Raw genomic sequence first — 14068 nt, 5'->3', positions numbered from 1 at the left:
CAGGACCTAATTTTTTAGAGATATGTATCAAAATCATATGAAATATTAAAACATTCTTTTCAGTATTAAGTAGCACAGATTAATAAAAACTGAGGTCCTTATTCTAAACAACTGCTTAAGAAGAAATACATAACAGTTACTTCGTAGGAGCAATGTTCTTTTTTCATATCGTTATGTCAAACCTAATATTAATTTCACTTTAATTTATAAAATCCTTGAGAAGAGGGACATATATGCAGTTATAGAATGTGTTGCCTTCACTATAAGGCTATGAAATTTCTGGATGTCTAATTGATACTTGGTAGCTGTCATTATGAGGAAGTAAGCCATTATATTTGAATCTCACCATTCCGTGGTTTGGTTTATACTGATGGATCAAACAAAAGTTCAGTGACAGTAATTAACATCCATTTTCAGGTGTTTTATATTATCATCCAGTTCTTTAGTCCACAACCAACAGCAATAAGGATTCAAAGGAAGAAAGAGGACAGCCTTGACTGGGAGGATTGGCAGTATTTTGCTAGAAATTGCAGTGCTTTCGGAATGAAGAACAATGGAGATTTGGAAAATCCTGATTCTGTCAACTGTCTTCAGCTTTCCAAGTATGAATTCTTTTTGAGTGATTACCTTTGAAGGCATTTAGGAGTTCATTTTAATAGACTAATGAGCTCATGGTAACCCACATGTAAGCTAACTCAACTGGTAGACACTTCCTTCTCTCACCAACTTTCTTGAGGCAGATTTTTCCGAGACTCCTCCCTAAATTGAGTTTTAAACAATGTTTAAAATTCTGGTAAACAACTTCAGAGTCTTTCTTGCTTATTGTCTCATTTGTGCGTTAAAATTGATCTTCAGATTGTTTAGAAAGTTTCCTTTATTAATAGAAGTTTACTGTGTCCCCGAGGAGATGTTTTACTACATTTTTATGCAATGCTCCTGTATTGTTTGTGTATGAAATATATGGAATGTTTGTTTTCCCAGAATGAAGAATTTATTACTAATGTTATGCTGTGATTTTTATTTTGTCAAAAATGTGAATATTTTTTCATGATTTCAAATTTCTTTCATCACTAGTTTTACTCCATATTTCCGTGGTAATGTCACCTTTAGCATCCTGACACCTGGACCACATCATCGTCCTGGATACAATAATTTCTATAATACCCCATCTCTTCAAGAGTTTGTAAAAGCCACACAAGTACGACTTCATTTCCATGGACAGTACCACACAACTGAGACTTCTGTCAGCCCCAGACACAGATACTATGGGGTTAATGAAATCACCGTCACTGGAAGGTAGTGTTCATTACTGTTTCAAGTGTGCTTTTCATTACAAATATTGTTTTCAAGATTTTTGTCATACTTACTTAACAATACATTAACATTTTAGAGCAAGTCAGATACCAATCTTCATGTATTGAAATAGTTTTCTACTCTCAGATTTTGGGGTGAGAGATCTGCCTTTGCTGTACATAATATCACATAAATTTTCAAAAGCTATTGGGTTAGAAGTTAGGATATTCTGAAGCCAACTTAGAAATAATTTACCAAATATTTTGCTTGTTTTTTTTTCTGGAATATGATTTTCAAGTATTCTTGAAATCAAAGAGAAAGAACTAGATTTGGAATTGTAACTGTAGTGCCAGCTGGTTTGTAAGTACTGGGCTGGGTCTCCCTGAGTTCACAATTCACCATTTTATGAGGAATATTTATTTTCCCTTAAAGGAAAGATCTAATATACCCTAAGTATTTTATAAATACCTGACTATAACTGAGAACATGGCTCACAATATTTAAACAAGTGAATAGCTGGAGAACTAACAGGCAGGAACCTCTCTACTATGGAAATGGCACACATACATAGACTATATTTAAAACTGTTTTGTACAAGAATGATACGCCCTATAAATAAAGCACATCTTTAAAAACAGATCAGAATATCAACATATAAGTGTTTCTTGTTAAGTAATAGCACAATGAAAGATAATAGTATTAAATATTCACCATCTAATTTGGGGGAAAAAACCAACAAAATTGAAATTTGTTACCTTTATTCTGTAGTTTATTCTAAACCTTATAGTCTTAGCTGTGTTTTCAGTAGTTTTAGTAAATGCCCTTTCTTGGCAAGCTTGCCACACGGTTGATAATAGGTGTAAACAACCTAGGATGGGCTTGAAAATTACCTTCACAATCAGTGTGGTTTGGATGTTGATGATGATCCTTTCAGTGCTTCAGGATTAATTAAAAACTTTCATGACTATCCACAGGCTTAAAGAGAAACTGACTTTTCTGTTGATTTCCACACTTGTCTCCCTTGTTGGAGCCACATAGTGAATATGTACATAGACCTTTGCATACATTCACAGTGGAGTCGGTGTTTCTGAGTTGTCGGATGCTCACATTCACAGGTGCCAGTGCCATGGTCATGCTGATAACTGTGACACGACAAGCCGACCCTACCGATGCCTCTGCTCTCAGGAAAGCTTCACTGAAGGACTTCAGGTGAGTTCCCTATTAATGATTGGAAATCTCAGAAAAAGAAGGGTGTTGAATATAAATTCTTGAAACTTGACTTGGTCTAACTTCTGGGTTTGAAAAAAATAAATTAGTATGAACTTGAAATGTTAACTATTTCAGAAAACTTTTTTGTAGAGAAAAATAAAAGCCATTAATAAACTCTAAAATTAATTTTAAAAAATTCTCTATGAAAGAAATAACAACTAAAACTAAACCCAGAGATTTTATTTTCCCTTTCTTTTTTCTTCATTTCATCAACATTATCATATTTTATAACAATGTTTAAGGTACCTGAAGAGATGGCACTAAAAAACGGGTCAGGTTACTGTATCTAAAGGGTAAATTTTTGCAAAGGTATCTAGAGAGATCTTTGTTTGCATCAATCAAATTTAACTCATTGTTGATAGCAGGAATTTTAAGTAAGTAATTTGAAAATCTACAGTAAGATGACTTACAAGTTATATTATTTTAGCTTGTCTATGATTATTATCCAGGTAAGTTTCACAGTTGAAGTAGAAATCTAGCTACATTTTAGGAATAAGAAGTAAATGAAAAAAAACTTTTTGAGAGAGATTTATTAGACGTATTCAGCTTAAACATCAGTAACAGCTGATATGAAAAAGGGTACAGCAGCAGTAACAGTCACACCAGTAATAAAAGTGTAGTGTGAAGTCTTCAGTCAGTGGTGTTTGAAGCAATCGGCTGCCAGTTTGTAAGAGAATTTAAGATGCGTGGGTTTTTCCTACACTAAGCAATTGAATTCTCTGTGGATGCTAACGGGGTGTCCTACAACTTAATTCAACCCTGACACAACTGGAATTAGCACAGACCCCATGAGTTTAGGGCTTAGTCTCGTAAGACAGCCCTCATCATTTAGATGCCAACTGCAGGTAGTGGGTCCCCAGGTTAACAACTTGCGTCTGATTCTGCTACAAGTTAGGATTTCCCCTTCGCACTCCTTGTGTTTGATCATATGCTAGAATGGCTCACAAACTCAAGTAAACAGTTTACATACTAGATGACCTTTTATGATGAAAGGCTGCAACTTCAGAACCGCCCAGATGGAAGGGACACATAGGGAAGGTGTGGAGGAAGGGGCACAGAGCTTCCATGCCCTCTCTGAGCATATCCTCCCAACACTCTTTGAACCTCTTTAGCTAGAGTTTATATGGAAGGTACGTTAAGCATGAATGATTAAATCATTAGCCATTGTTGACTGTGCCTGACCTCCAGCCCCTGTCTCTCTCTGGAGGTCCAGAAGTGGGGCTGAAAGTTCCAACCCTCTAATCACATGGTTGGTTCCCCTGGCTGAACCAGCCTCTGCTCTTAGAGGGTTTCCAAAAACCACCTCATTAACATAAAATCAGGTGGGGTTGAAGGGATTTGTTATGAATAAGAAAAAAAATGCTCCTTTCACCTTACTGCTCTGGAGCTATTTTAGAAGGGACTGGGGACAGAAACCAAATATTGTAACAAAATATGCCCCCATCATTCTTAACAGTATAGAAATTACAAGAGTTTTAGGAACTATGTGCCAGAGACTGAATATGTATTTTTTATTATGTCACAATCCCTAATACACAAAGAACACTTAAAGAATAATAAGAAAAATACAACCTAAAAAAGGAGCAAATATATTAACAAAAAATTTACAAAGAAGAATTGATAATTTTCAACAAATGCATGAAAGGTTACCCAACCTCAGTTTTAATTAGGAAAGTGCAATTTATAACAAAAGATTGTTTTTAACTATCTAATTAGCAGGAAGTTTCAAAATTGATAACATTTAGATTTGTGAGAATATGAACTTTTTATACATCATTGATGGAATTACCAATTGGTACAAAAGTTCTGGAGGATAATTTGGCCATATCTACAATAAAATGAAAAGTTGTAAATACAGTAAATTACATTATGTAATTGTTGTCATTCTAAAAAGCAATTCTTCAATGACAAGAGTATGGGATGGTTGTATTGGTATATTTTGTTACATAAACATGGAATTATGTGTTAGTATATTTGGCTTTGAAAACTCATAGATTCCTTGTGACTTATGAACTTCCCTGCCTTCCAGACCTTGACCTGACTTGTGTTTAGTCCCTTCACTTCTCTGTGCACTTTGTTTTAGGATTTCATGGAATATCTTGTTTTTTTTTTTTTTTTTAAAGAAAATATCTTAGAGGTTTTGGCAAATACCTTTTCTGTCTTCTGAGATTCTTAATTAATCTAATTTGGTTTCTGTACATTAGTGTATATAATTCAGTGGCAAGAACATTATCTGAAATGCGGCCATCCTCTGGCATTTTTAGGATGCAGTGATGATTCTCAGTTTCAACTCAGGGTCTTTGATTTGGTTCCAGCTGCCTTTCTTTCTTTCTGTGTGCTCGAACCCAAGTTTTCATGTTCTAATTCAGATGTCCCTGTGAACTTACTCTCCAGATCATTGCTTTACACTGCTGATCTTTTTATTTACACATTTAGTCTTTGCCTCTAGCTGATAGTTACTTTGAAAGAAGGAATCTTCTACACTATCTGGATTTCTAACACTGGAGTCTTTGAATTTGATTTGATTAGTATATCATGAGAAAAAACCATCTTTTTAAAAAGCATTGATTTTATTGTTTGGTTGTATGGCTTATATTGTCACAGAAAGGAAATTAATTGGATTAAGTTGATTGATTGACTCTTTATTCAGCCATATATTGTGTTTAAATTTTTGGCAGTTTGATTTGTTCTTGATTTTTACAGTTAAATTGACATTTATTCTATTTTTCTTGGTGTCTTCTTTCAGTCCTTTAAGGTAGACACTTCTTTCCTTTGTAGTCAGTGATTTCTTTCATTAATCTCACCCCTCCTTCCCAAACCCACTAATAACCCAATTAAAAACTGCTCAGGTGTGAAATGAGTAGAGCACTTTGATCTGAGTATACCCATTAAGTGCAAACTGAGGACTGGCTAATACCATTGTATGTTTGGTGTTTTCTGAGCTTCTCTTGCTTTAGTTTGACTAGTTTCTCTTCCCTTCCCCTACCCCCTCTCTTTCTCTTGGTACCTCATCCCATTTCCCCCTCTTTTTTCTCTTCAACTGCTCACAGTTAAGTGACTGATATTTTATGATTCTTGGATGATTTCATGCTTCCTCTTAAAAGTAGAGCCATTAAATGACTCAAGGCTCATGATTGGTTTCAGAAGTCAAGTTGGGATTTTTCAGACTTGGTCTCAGGTGGTGACTGTTGGATTATGAACTAGTGAAATAATTAACTATCATTTAGGTTGAGAATATATTGTAATGCTTCTTATTTTGACATTAAGTGCCCTTTGAAAACAAAAGCTTAAAAGTTGACTTGTCCGTTGCTTTCCTCCTTGACATATTTTGATACTTCATGAATTTAGCCATAAATAAAAAAGCAACAAATACCATTCACTTAGCAAAGTTTGGCAAATGCAACTGAAGGGAAAAAGTCAATAGATTGTGTTAAGTTGAATGATTTCTCAGTCCTGTATTTTCAACAATGTGTTGAAAATGATAAATGATTTTATAAAGCATTTACAAGCATAGCCTTCTCTTTTTTTTATCATTCATAGTATTTCAATACATGTGGGACTTATGTGTCTGAAAAAGTTGTCTTACAATAATTTGAAAATATACTTATTCAAATGCTTTTCACGTTGTTCCACTTTTTAAAATAATATATTTTAATACAAGCCATTCATATCCTGTTTGAACCAATGTTCTTTTTAAAGATCTGGACATAATCCAAAAAGAATATCTTCAATTTCACAGTATTATGCTAGCCATTAATAATATTACTCAATAAACAGGGCTTTTGTGAATTATATTACAGCCATTTGGCAAACAGATGAAAACGTAAGCCTTGAGAATATGCCAGTTCTTGGCAATTGTCAGTCCCATGAGAAAGTGTTTTTAGCGGAAGTGGAAATGAATGAAGCCAGGAGAAAAGAAGAAAATGGTGAATGCAGAAACAAGTTCATACATGAAGCCATTCTAGAGAATTTTCTGTATGAAACAGTCATCAGCTGTGTATAAAGTTGGTGTTACAAACTGGCGGTTGTTGGGCAGAAACAGTGTTTAAAAGGTTTTTATTTAATTTTTCTCTCTCTCTTTAAAATCTCTGGCTTCTGTTAAGTAGAAAGTAGTCCAACACTGTGCCCATGTTCCCCCTTGGCAATAACAGGATAACTCAGGATAGTAATTATCCTCTTTAGAGAATTATTACTTTTCATTTGCTGTCATATTTACTACTGTCCTTAACTTTACATCTGGGTGGCCTCATGTCTGTTAACTACCTGGCCTACGGAGACCTTTAAGCTTCTGAACCCCACAAAGTGAACTGTATTAACAGACTGAGACTTCCCAGAAGCTGGAAGATGTGATTAGTTATTCTGGGCAGAGCAAGATCAACAGTCTATTTCATAGTTCCTGTTTCTTTAGTCCATTCATAAAAATTTAAAAAAAAACTAACAAATAATAAAAACCTACTCAATCTATTACCAAAGACCCCACTAATTCTAAGATGATTTAAGGCCCACTTACTTCTTAAGTGTTCAATTATATTTTGTGAAACTTAAGACATGTACCTTGGGGAGGCTCACTGACTCTCCTCAGTGCTACTGGACTAGGAACTTTGATACATTTTGATATTGTATTGGCAATTTTAAGGTTTTCACTTTAATGTATTATGCATGCTGTAAATAATAATGGCATATTTCATTAATAGAGAATAATTTTCTAGTACTTGTCACCCCAAATGACTGACGCAGTGAATAATTAATTTACTGGGTCCATTTTAGGATGAATCTACGGCAAAACAAATCCCAGCAGACTAGATAACTTTTGAACAGAGTTGAATGTTTTAAAGTAGGTTTCAAGATTACATGGCATTGAACTTGCATGAATCATAGGATTGTTTGATACTGTTTTTCAATGATTAATTTTATTTGGATAATCATAATTACTGTTACTTGTATATGTATTTTTAATTTTAAGTAATTTTAAAATTTTGATAAAAGTATAAATTCATATATAGGAGTAAGAAATAATACAAAGAGATTTCTTTTTCCCTTTACCAAATTTGAACATCTTGCAAAACTACTCTTTTTTCCTTTTTAAATCAACTTTCTTGAAGTGAATTGAAAAATGTATACTTTGAGGTTTGGCAAATGTATACCCTTGTGTAATAACTACTCTGATGAAGATATAGAATGTTTTCCTCTCCTCAGGTTCACTCTTGTGTTCCTTTGTAGACAATGCATCCCCACAACGACCAATCTCAGGAAACTGCCAATCTGTTCTGTGTCACTATAGCTTAGTTTTGCCTGTTATAAAATTTCATATCATGGAGTTATGCAATGTGTATTATTTGGTAAATTGGCTTTTAAACACCCCCCCCGCCAATACTCCCTTGTACTTCTTAGATCATTTCCTAACTACTTGTGATATTAACTTTATTGTAATGAAGTAGCTGGTTCAACCACTTAAGAAATCCATTATAAGTATCAGAAAATGTGTTAAGTTCATTGCTGCGGAATACAACCTGGGAACTGGAAGCTCACGAATGTATATTACATGTCAGTTAAAGTGGTAGCCTGGCTACAATATACCTATTACTTCTTTCCTGCCCTTATCTAGTACTTTGTTTACCTGTTCTAAGAGTTCAAGTTTTGATAGAGTCTCGTTTTAAGTAAAGTGCTTTCAGCTGAAGCTTGCATCCTTACGATTTTTCATTTTCTTTTAACAGTTATGTTCACCTTTCAAGGGCTGTAGGCCAAGAATGATGCAATGAGCAGTGCCTCCGCCAAGCACTGGCACTTTGTTGGCTACTTAACTATTCTTTCATCATTTTGTGACATTATCTGCAAGGGTGGCCAAGCATTCACAGAGCAATTTATTAGTAACCATGAATACTTCTCTTATTCTTTGGCTCTGACTTGGGACCCTTTTATAACATTAATCATGGATTTTATGAATTAACTAAACTCAAACTATCAGTACGCATTTTGTTAGTATTATAAATAGCAGAGCCAGCTTAAAACATTTTATATAATAAGCCTTTCTGCCATTCAATAATTTGAGTGGTGCCAACGTCACACTCTACAATGCTTTTTATGTAAATGGATGTTTCCTGTTATTTTTGAGAGTGTATTCCTCTAGAGCACTGAAGTTCAGAGGTATGACTCATCGTGACTAACTTCTGTCATATTTTTATTCCACACTGAGCTTGACCACAACTTTTGTTTCTGTTCGCTCACAGAAACTTTTACTCTGAGTGTATTTCATTTTATTTTACAATTTTTGTAACACTAGTGAATTTACTTTTATGTAACTAGCATTCAGGCAGTTCACATTATAGAATCTACATTAGATGTACATTTAATGAGTCAAAGTCAAGAATTTCATTTCCTATCTGACACATAGATGATATTATTAATCTTTGAAAAAAATACTTAAACTAGTTATTTCCCTGCATAGGTCTGTGCATAAATGCCTTTAAAATGTAAATTAAAAACATGAAAAAGAGGTTGAGGACAAGGGGATAGATTGAGATGGCTTTATAGAAGAAGCAAACAGAGATAATGAAAATATAAAAATAGTAAAATAAGATACTTAAAGGGTAAAGAATTGTCCAGAGTTGAGGAATGACATGGTTCTCCTGAACCCTAAGTAGCCTATGAATTAAAAAAAAATTTATAGCTCAGATATAATGAGTCTGAAAATCACCAGAGACCAAGAGCAGATCCTAAAGGTAGCCAGAGAGAAAAAGACAAATCATTTACAGATATGAATGTATAAGAAATTGTGACATTGGAGATCTCAACCCACAGTAGAAGCCAGAATACAGTGGAACAGTATCTCTGAAGTGCAAAGAGGAAGTAACCAACAAACCTAGAATTGTATCTGTAGCTAGACTATCAATTAACAGCAAGGGAGGAAAAAAATACATTTTCTGTCTAACAAAAATTTATCAACTTTACCAGTAGACTCACTAAAAGAATTCCTAGAAGATATACTTCATAAAGAAATATAGTGATCCCAGAAAAGAGGCATGATGTATAAGAAGGAATTGTGAGCAAATATATCAGCATATATATATTAGCTGTACTAAATAATAATATTATTTAATAATATAGTTAATAAATGTAAACTGTATTAATAATAGCACAACATATTGGGGAGTATAAAAATAGCAAGATGTTGCTAAAGTGGACATTAAAAATACTATCAAAGGAAAGGAAATTACCCAACTCCAGCCCCCCGTGGTCATCCTGTTGCACCTAAGGGGTCAGATGGAGGAACTGTCACACACTCATTGAAAGACGGAGACTGTAGAACACTTCCCCACCACTCACAACTTACCACCATGTCACTAAAGGCATATTTTTCTGGAGTTCCTTTTACATCATGTCCAGCTTTTTTAAAAAATTGAAAGGCGTACTAAAGGACAAAAAATATGGTTGAAAGAGAACAAATGTCAGACCCAGGTGCAGATATGGCAGAAATGTTGGACTTATCAGATTTAGAGCTTAAAAAAACTGATTAATATGCTACAGGTTCTCACAGGAAAATGATATAGAATGAAAATGCAAGAACAAATGAATGATGTAAACAGAAAGATGGAAATTCTAAAAAAAAAAAATGCTAGAGATAAAAGATAATGCCACAGAAATGAAGAATGTCTTTGATAGATTCATTAGGAGACCAGACATGGATAAAAAAAAAAAAAATCTCTGAGTTTGAGGATATGTCAATAGAACCTTCCAAATCTGAAAAGCAGAGAGAAAAAAAAGACTTTAAAAATGAGCAAAATATCCAAGAACTGTGGGATAGTTATTAAAAGGCAATACATGCATAATGTAAATACCAGAAACAGAAGCAAAAGAATGGAGAAAAAAAAATATTTGAAGCTGTAATAACTGAGGATTCCCCAAATCAATGTCAGGCACCAAAACCACAATTCCAGGAAGCCAGAGAACACCAAGAGAAATAAACTCCAAGATATTACACCCAGGCATATCAGATTTAAACTGCAAGAAGTCAACGATTAAAAAAGTCTGAAAAGAGACCAGAAAGGAAACAAAAACAAAAACAAAAACAAGCAAAAAAACCCCACCATCACCACCTATCCTATACAGGAACAAAGATAGGAATTCTGATATTTCAGAAACCAGGCAAGCAAGAAAAGCTAAATACCTCAAGTACTGAGAGACACAACCCACCAACCAAGAATTCTGTAAACAGCAAAATCACCCTTCAGAAGTGAAGAAGAAATCAAAACTTTCTCAAAAAAAAATTGAGGAAATTTGTTCCCAGAAATGTTGAAGTTCTTCACAGAGAAGGAAAATGATATAGATCAGAAGCTTGGATCTACTGAAAAAAAGGAAGTGCCTTAGAGAAGAAATAAGTGAAGCTAAAGCAAGAACATTTACTTTTCTTATTTTTAGTTGATCTGAAAGATGACAATTTGTTCATAATAGCACAATATACTTGATGATTATAGCTTATGTATTGGTGGATTGAATGGCAACAATGATACAAGGGACAGGAGGGAGGACCTAGGAGTGCTTCCTTAGTATCAGGTACTTAAACTATCCATAAAGTGGTGTAGTGTTTGAAAATGAACTTAGATTAGTTGTAAATTATTGTAACTTAGTTGTAAATATATATTACAAACTTTAGGGCGTCTAGTTTTTAAAAAAGCAAAAAAGGGATAATTGATATAAGAAAGGAGAGCAAATGGAATCATAGAAGATGATAAACTAAAATAACAAAAGGCAGAAAAAGAGTGGAAGACAAAAATAGAATCAAATAATGAGGGCAATGGATAGAAGATAGTAACAAATACAGTAGACATTACTCCAGACATCAGTAATTACTTCAAACATCAATGGTCTAAACATCAATTAAAAGACAGTGATTGCCAGAGGGTATAAAAAACATGACACGATTGAATGTTTACAAGAAACCCATGTTAAATATAAAGAAACATAGATTAAAGGAATGGAGAAATTTACATCATATTAACACTAATCAAAAGAACACTAGCGTGAACAGTGAAATACTCTGACAGAGCAGAATTAAGACTAGTGAAAATTATCAGTGATAAAAAGAGGCATTACATAACGGTAAAGGGGTCATTTCTACAAGGAGACGTAGCAATCCTTCATGTGTATGTGCCTAACAACCCAACATCAAAATGGAACTGGAAGGAGAAATAAACAAAGCCACTATCATTGAGACTTTAACACCCTTCTCTCAGAAATGGACAGATCCAGTAGGCAGGAAATCAGTAAGGAAAGTTGAATTCAAAATACTTTCAATTAACTCGTTATATTTGAACACCTTAGCCTGCTTTATCCAACAGTGTCAGAATACACATTCTTCTCAAGCTCACATGGAGCACTCACTAGATTAACCACATTTGGGGCAATAAAAGACACCTTAAACTTAAGAGAAGAAAGAATGTCTGCCCTCAGACCACATGGTTCCAAATATGGGCTGATACTTTATTAGTGTATATAGGGATAGACATTTTATTGGGTCTCAGGCTCCAACATGGGTTAGTATGATACTGATGCTAAGATCGTGAGATAGATACTTAAAATACAAGCACACATAAAGTTTAAAAACATAAGAAAGCTGGCTTAAGCTATATTAACATTAGGTAAAATAGACTTTAAAAAGTTTTATTAGGGATAAAGAGGTTCATTGTATAATGATAAAAAGTACAATTCTAAATCTACGTGCATCTCATAGCATAGTTTCAAAATATAGAGCAAAATTTGACAAAACTGGGAGAAGAAATTGACAAATCCACCATCAGTGTAGATAAGTTTAATATGTCTAGTAATTGATCAAATAAGCAACCCGTAAGTAAATAAATAAATAAAAACCTTAGTAATTGAGGATTAAACTAATTCAAAGCTTGAAGTAATAGATTCCTGTTTCCAACAATGAAAAAAACATACATTCTTGTCAAGATACCATGGAAAATGTATGAACATTGATCATGTTCTATTCAATAAACTTGGTCTCAACAAACTATGTAGAATTTGTAATCAGAACACATTGTAGGTATTGAGTAAATAGTTTGTGGTGAATGAATGCATTGAATTATTTCACTGTTATGTAAATTAGTCAGGAAAAATAGAATAAGGGAAAACAACTGCTAACTAAAATTATGAATCTTTTGTTAATCCAATAAAATTTTATTGAAGACTTTTTTTTTACATTTTCTTAAGTGTTGGTGGTAGGAATAGAGGAGTCAAGAGAAATAAATAAGTTAAATATATAGCATGCTCAGGTTTTTAGCTGAGGGTATAGATCTTTACTTTGAACTCTATCAATGGAAGTAAGGAGGCTAGAAACACAATCAAACAAGGACAGCACAAAAAAGAAAATTTAAATATAATTCTCAATTGTAAACATAAGCCTAAAATTTTTAAAATAATGGCAAATCACATCTGGCTCTTTATAAAAGGAATAATACGTGGTAGCCAAATTGAGTTTCTCCCAGGAATGCAAGTGAAATTTAATATTAATAAATCCATTGATACAACTTACCACATTAACTCATGAAGGGAGGAAAAACATCATTTCAATAGATTTGGGGGAAAAAAACAGTTGATAATATTTAACACACATCTAGATACATATTTTCAACACACTCTGAAAAAGACTTCCTTAACCTGATAAAGAACATCTACAAATTCTAGAAACAGCAGTGCACATACTGGTGCATCCACTAAAGCATTCCTTTTAAAGTCAGGATGAGACAAGATGGTCTGTTATTCAAAATGATAATTGAAGGATCTAGCCAGCTCAATATGATAACAGAAAGAAACACTTAAAGAATGGGAAAGAAGTAATTGAACCATCAACATCTGAAGACAAGATGATTTGGTCATAAAATAAAAAAAAAACCCTACAAATTATTAAATATTAATGATAGTTCAATAAGGTGGCTAGATATAGGATAGATTCATGGAAACTGATTGCGTTTTATATAACACAAAACAGGAAACTTTAAAAGAGATACGAATTATAGTAATATCCAAAGAAAAATCTACCTAGAGATGTGTATGGTAGAAACATTGTTCAAAAATATTTAAAAGACCTAAAGTAATGGGGAGCTACAACATGCTCATGTAGAGGAAGATTTAATATCACAAAAATGTAAGTTCTTCCCAATCATAATAAAAATTCAATCCAATTCCAGTAAAAATATTACAATGTTTTTTTCTGTGGCTTGACATACTGATTCTAATATAAGGATGATCAGAGGAGCAGAAATAATGGAAATAAGTTTGGAGAAGATAGTAGGTGGCAGGGTCTTGTCCTTCCCAATATCAAGGCCTACAAAGATAAATAACATTTTTCCCTTGGAAAATATAGTATGTCTGTATGACTTCTGGAGACATGAATCACAGACTAATAAAGGAAGAAACTGGTATATATAGTATTAAAATTAGAGAGTTCTAATCATTCAAAGTTTAAGAAAAAGAAAAACTTCATACTAGCAGATGATATTAGCAA

At 33.5% G+C, this 14068-nt stretch overlaps 1 protein-coding gene across 1 annotated transcript in view; it reads left to right on the top strand.

Annotated features, from left to right (window-relative positions):
• The window catches only part of USH2A (usherin), a 642834-nt gene that overhangs the window by 64777 nt on the left and 563989 nt on the right, over positions 1 to 14068 (top strand). The window contains exons 6-8 of the mRNA XM_074351610.1: positions 418 to 602; positions 1075 to 1296; positions 2409 to 2502. Of these exons, the coding sequence (XP_074207711.1) occupies positions 418 to 602; positions 1075 to 1296; positions 2409 to 2502 (501 nt within the window). The remainder of the gene's footprint in view (positions 1 to 417; positions 603 to 1074; positions 1297 to 2408; positions 2503 to 14068) is intronic.

The sequence above is a fragment of the Camelus bactrianus genome, chromosome 23, assembly GCF_048773025.1.
Source record: "Camelus bactrianus isolate YW-2024 breed Bactrian camel chromosome 23, ASM4877302v1, whole genome shotgun sequence".
NCBI lineage: Eukaryota > Metazoa > Chordata > Mammalia > Artiodactyla > Camelidae > Camelus > Camelus bactrianus.
Note: the sequence above shows the minus strand (reverse complement) of the source record. Positions and strands in the feature narration are given on the sequence as shown.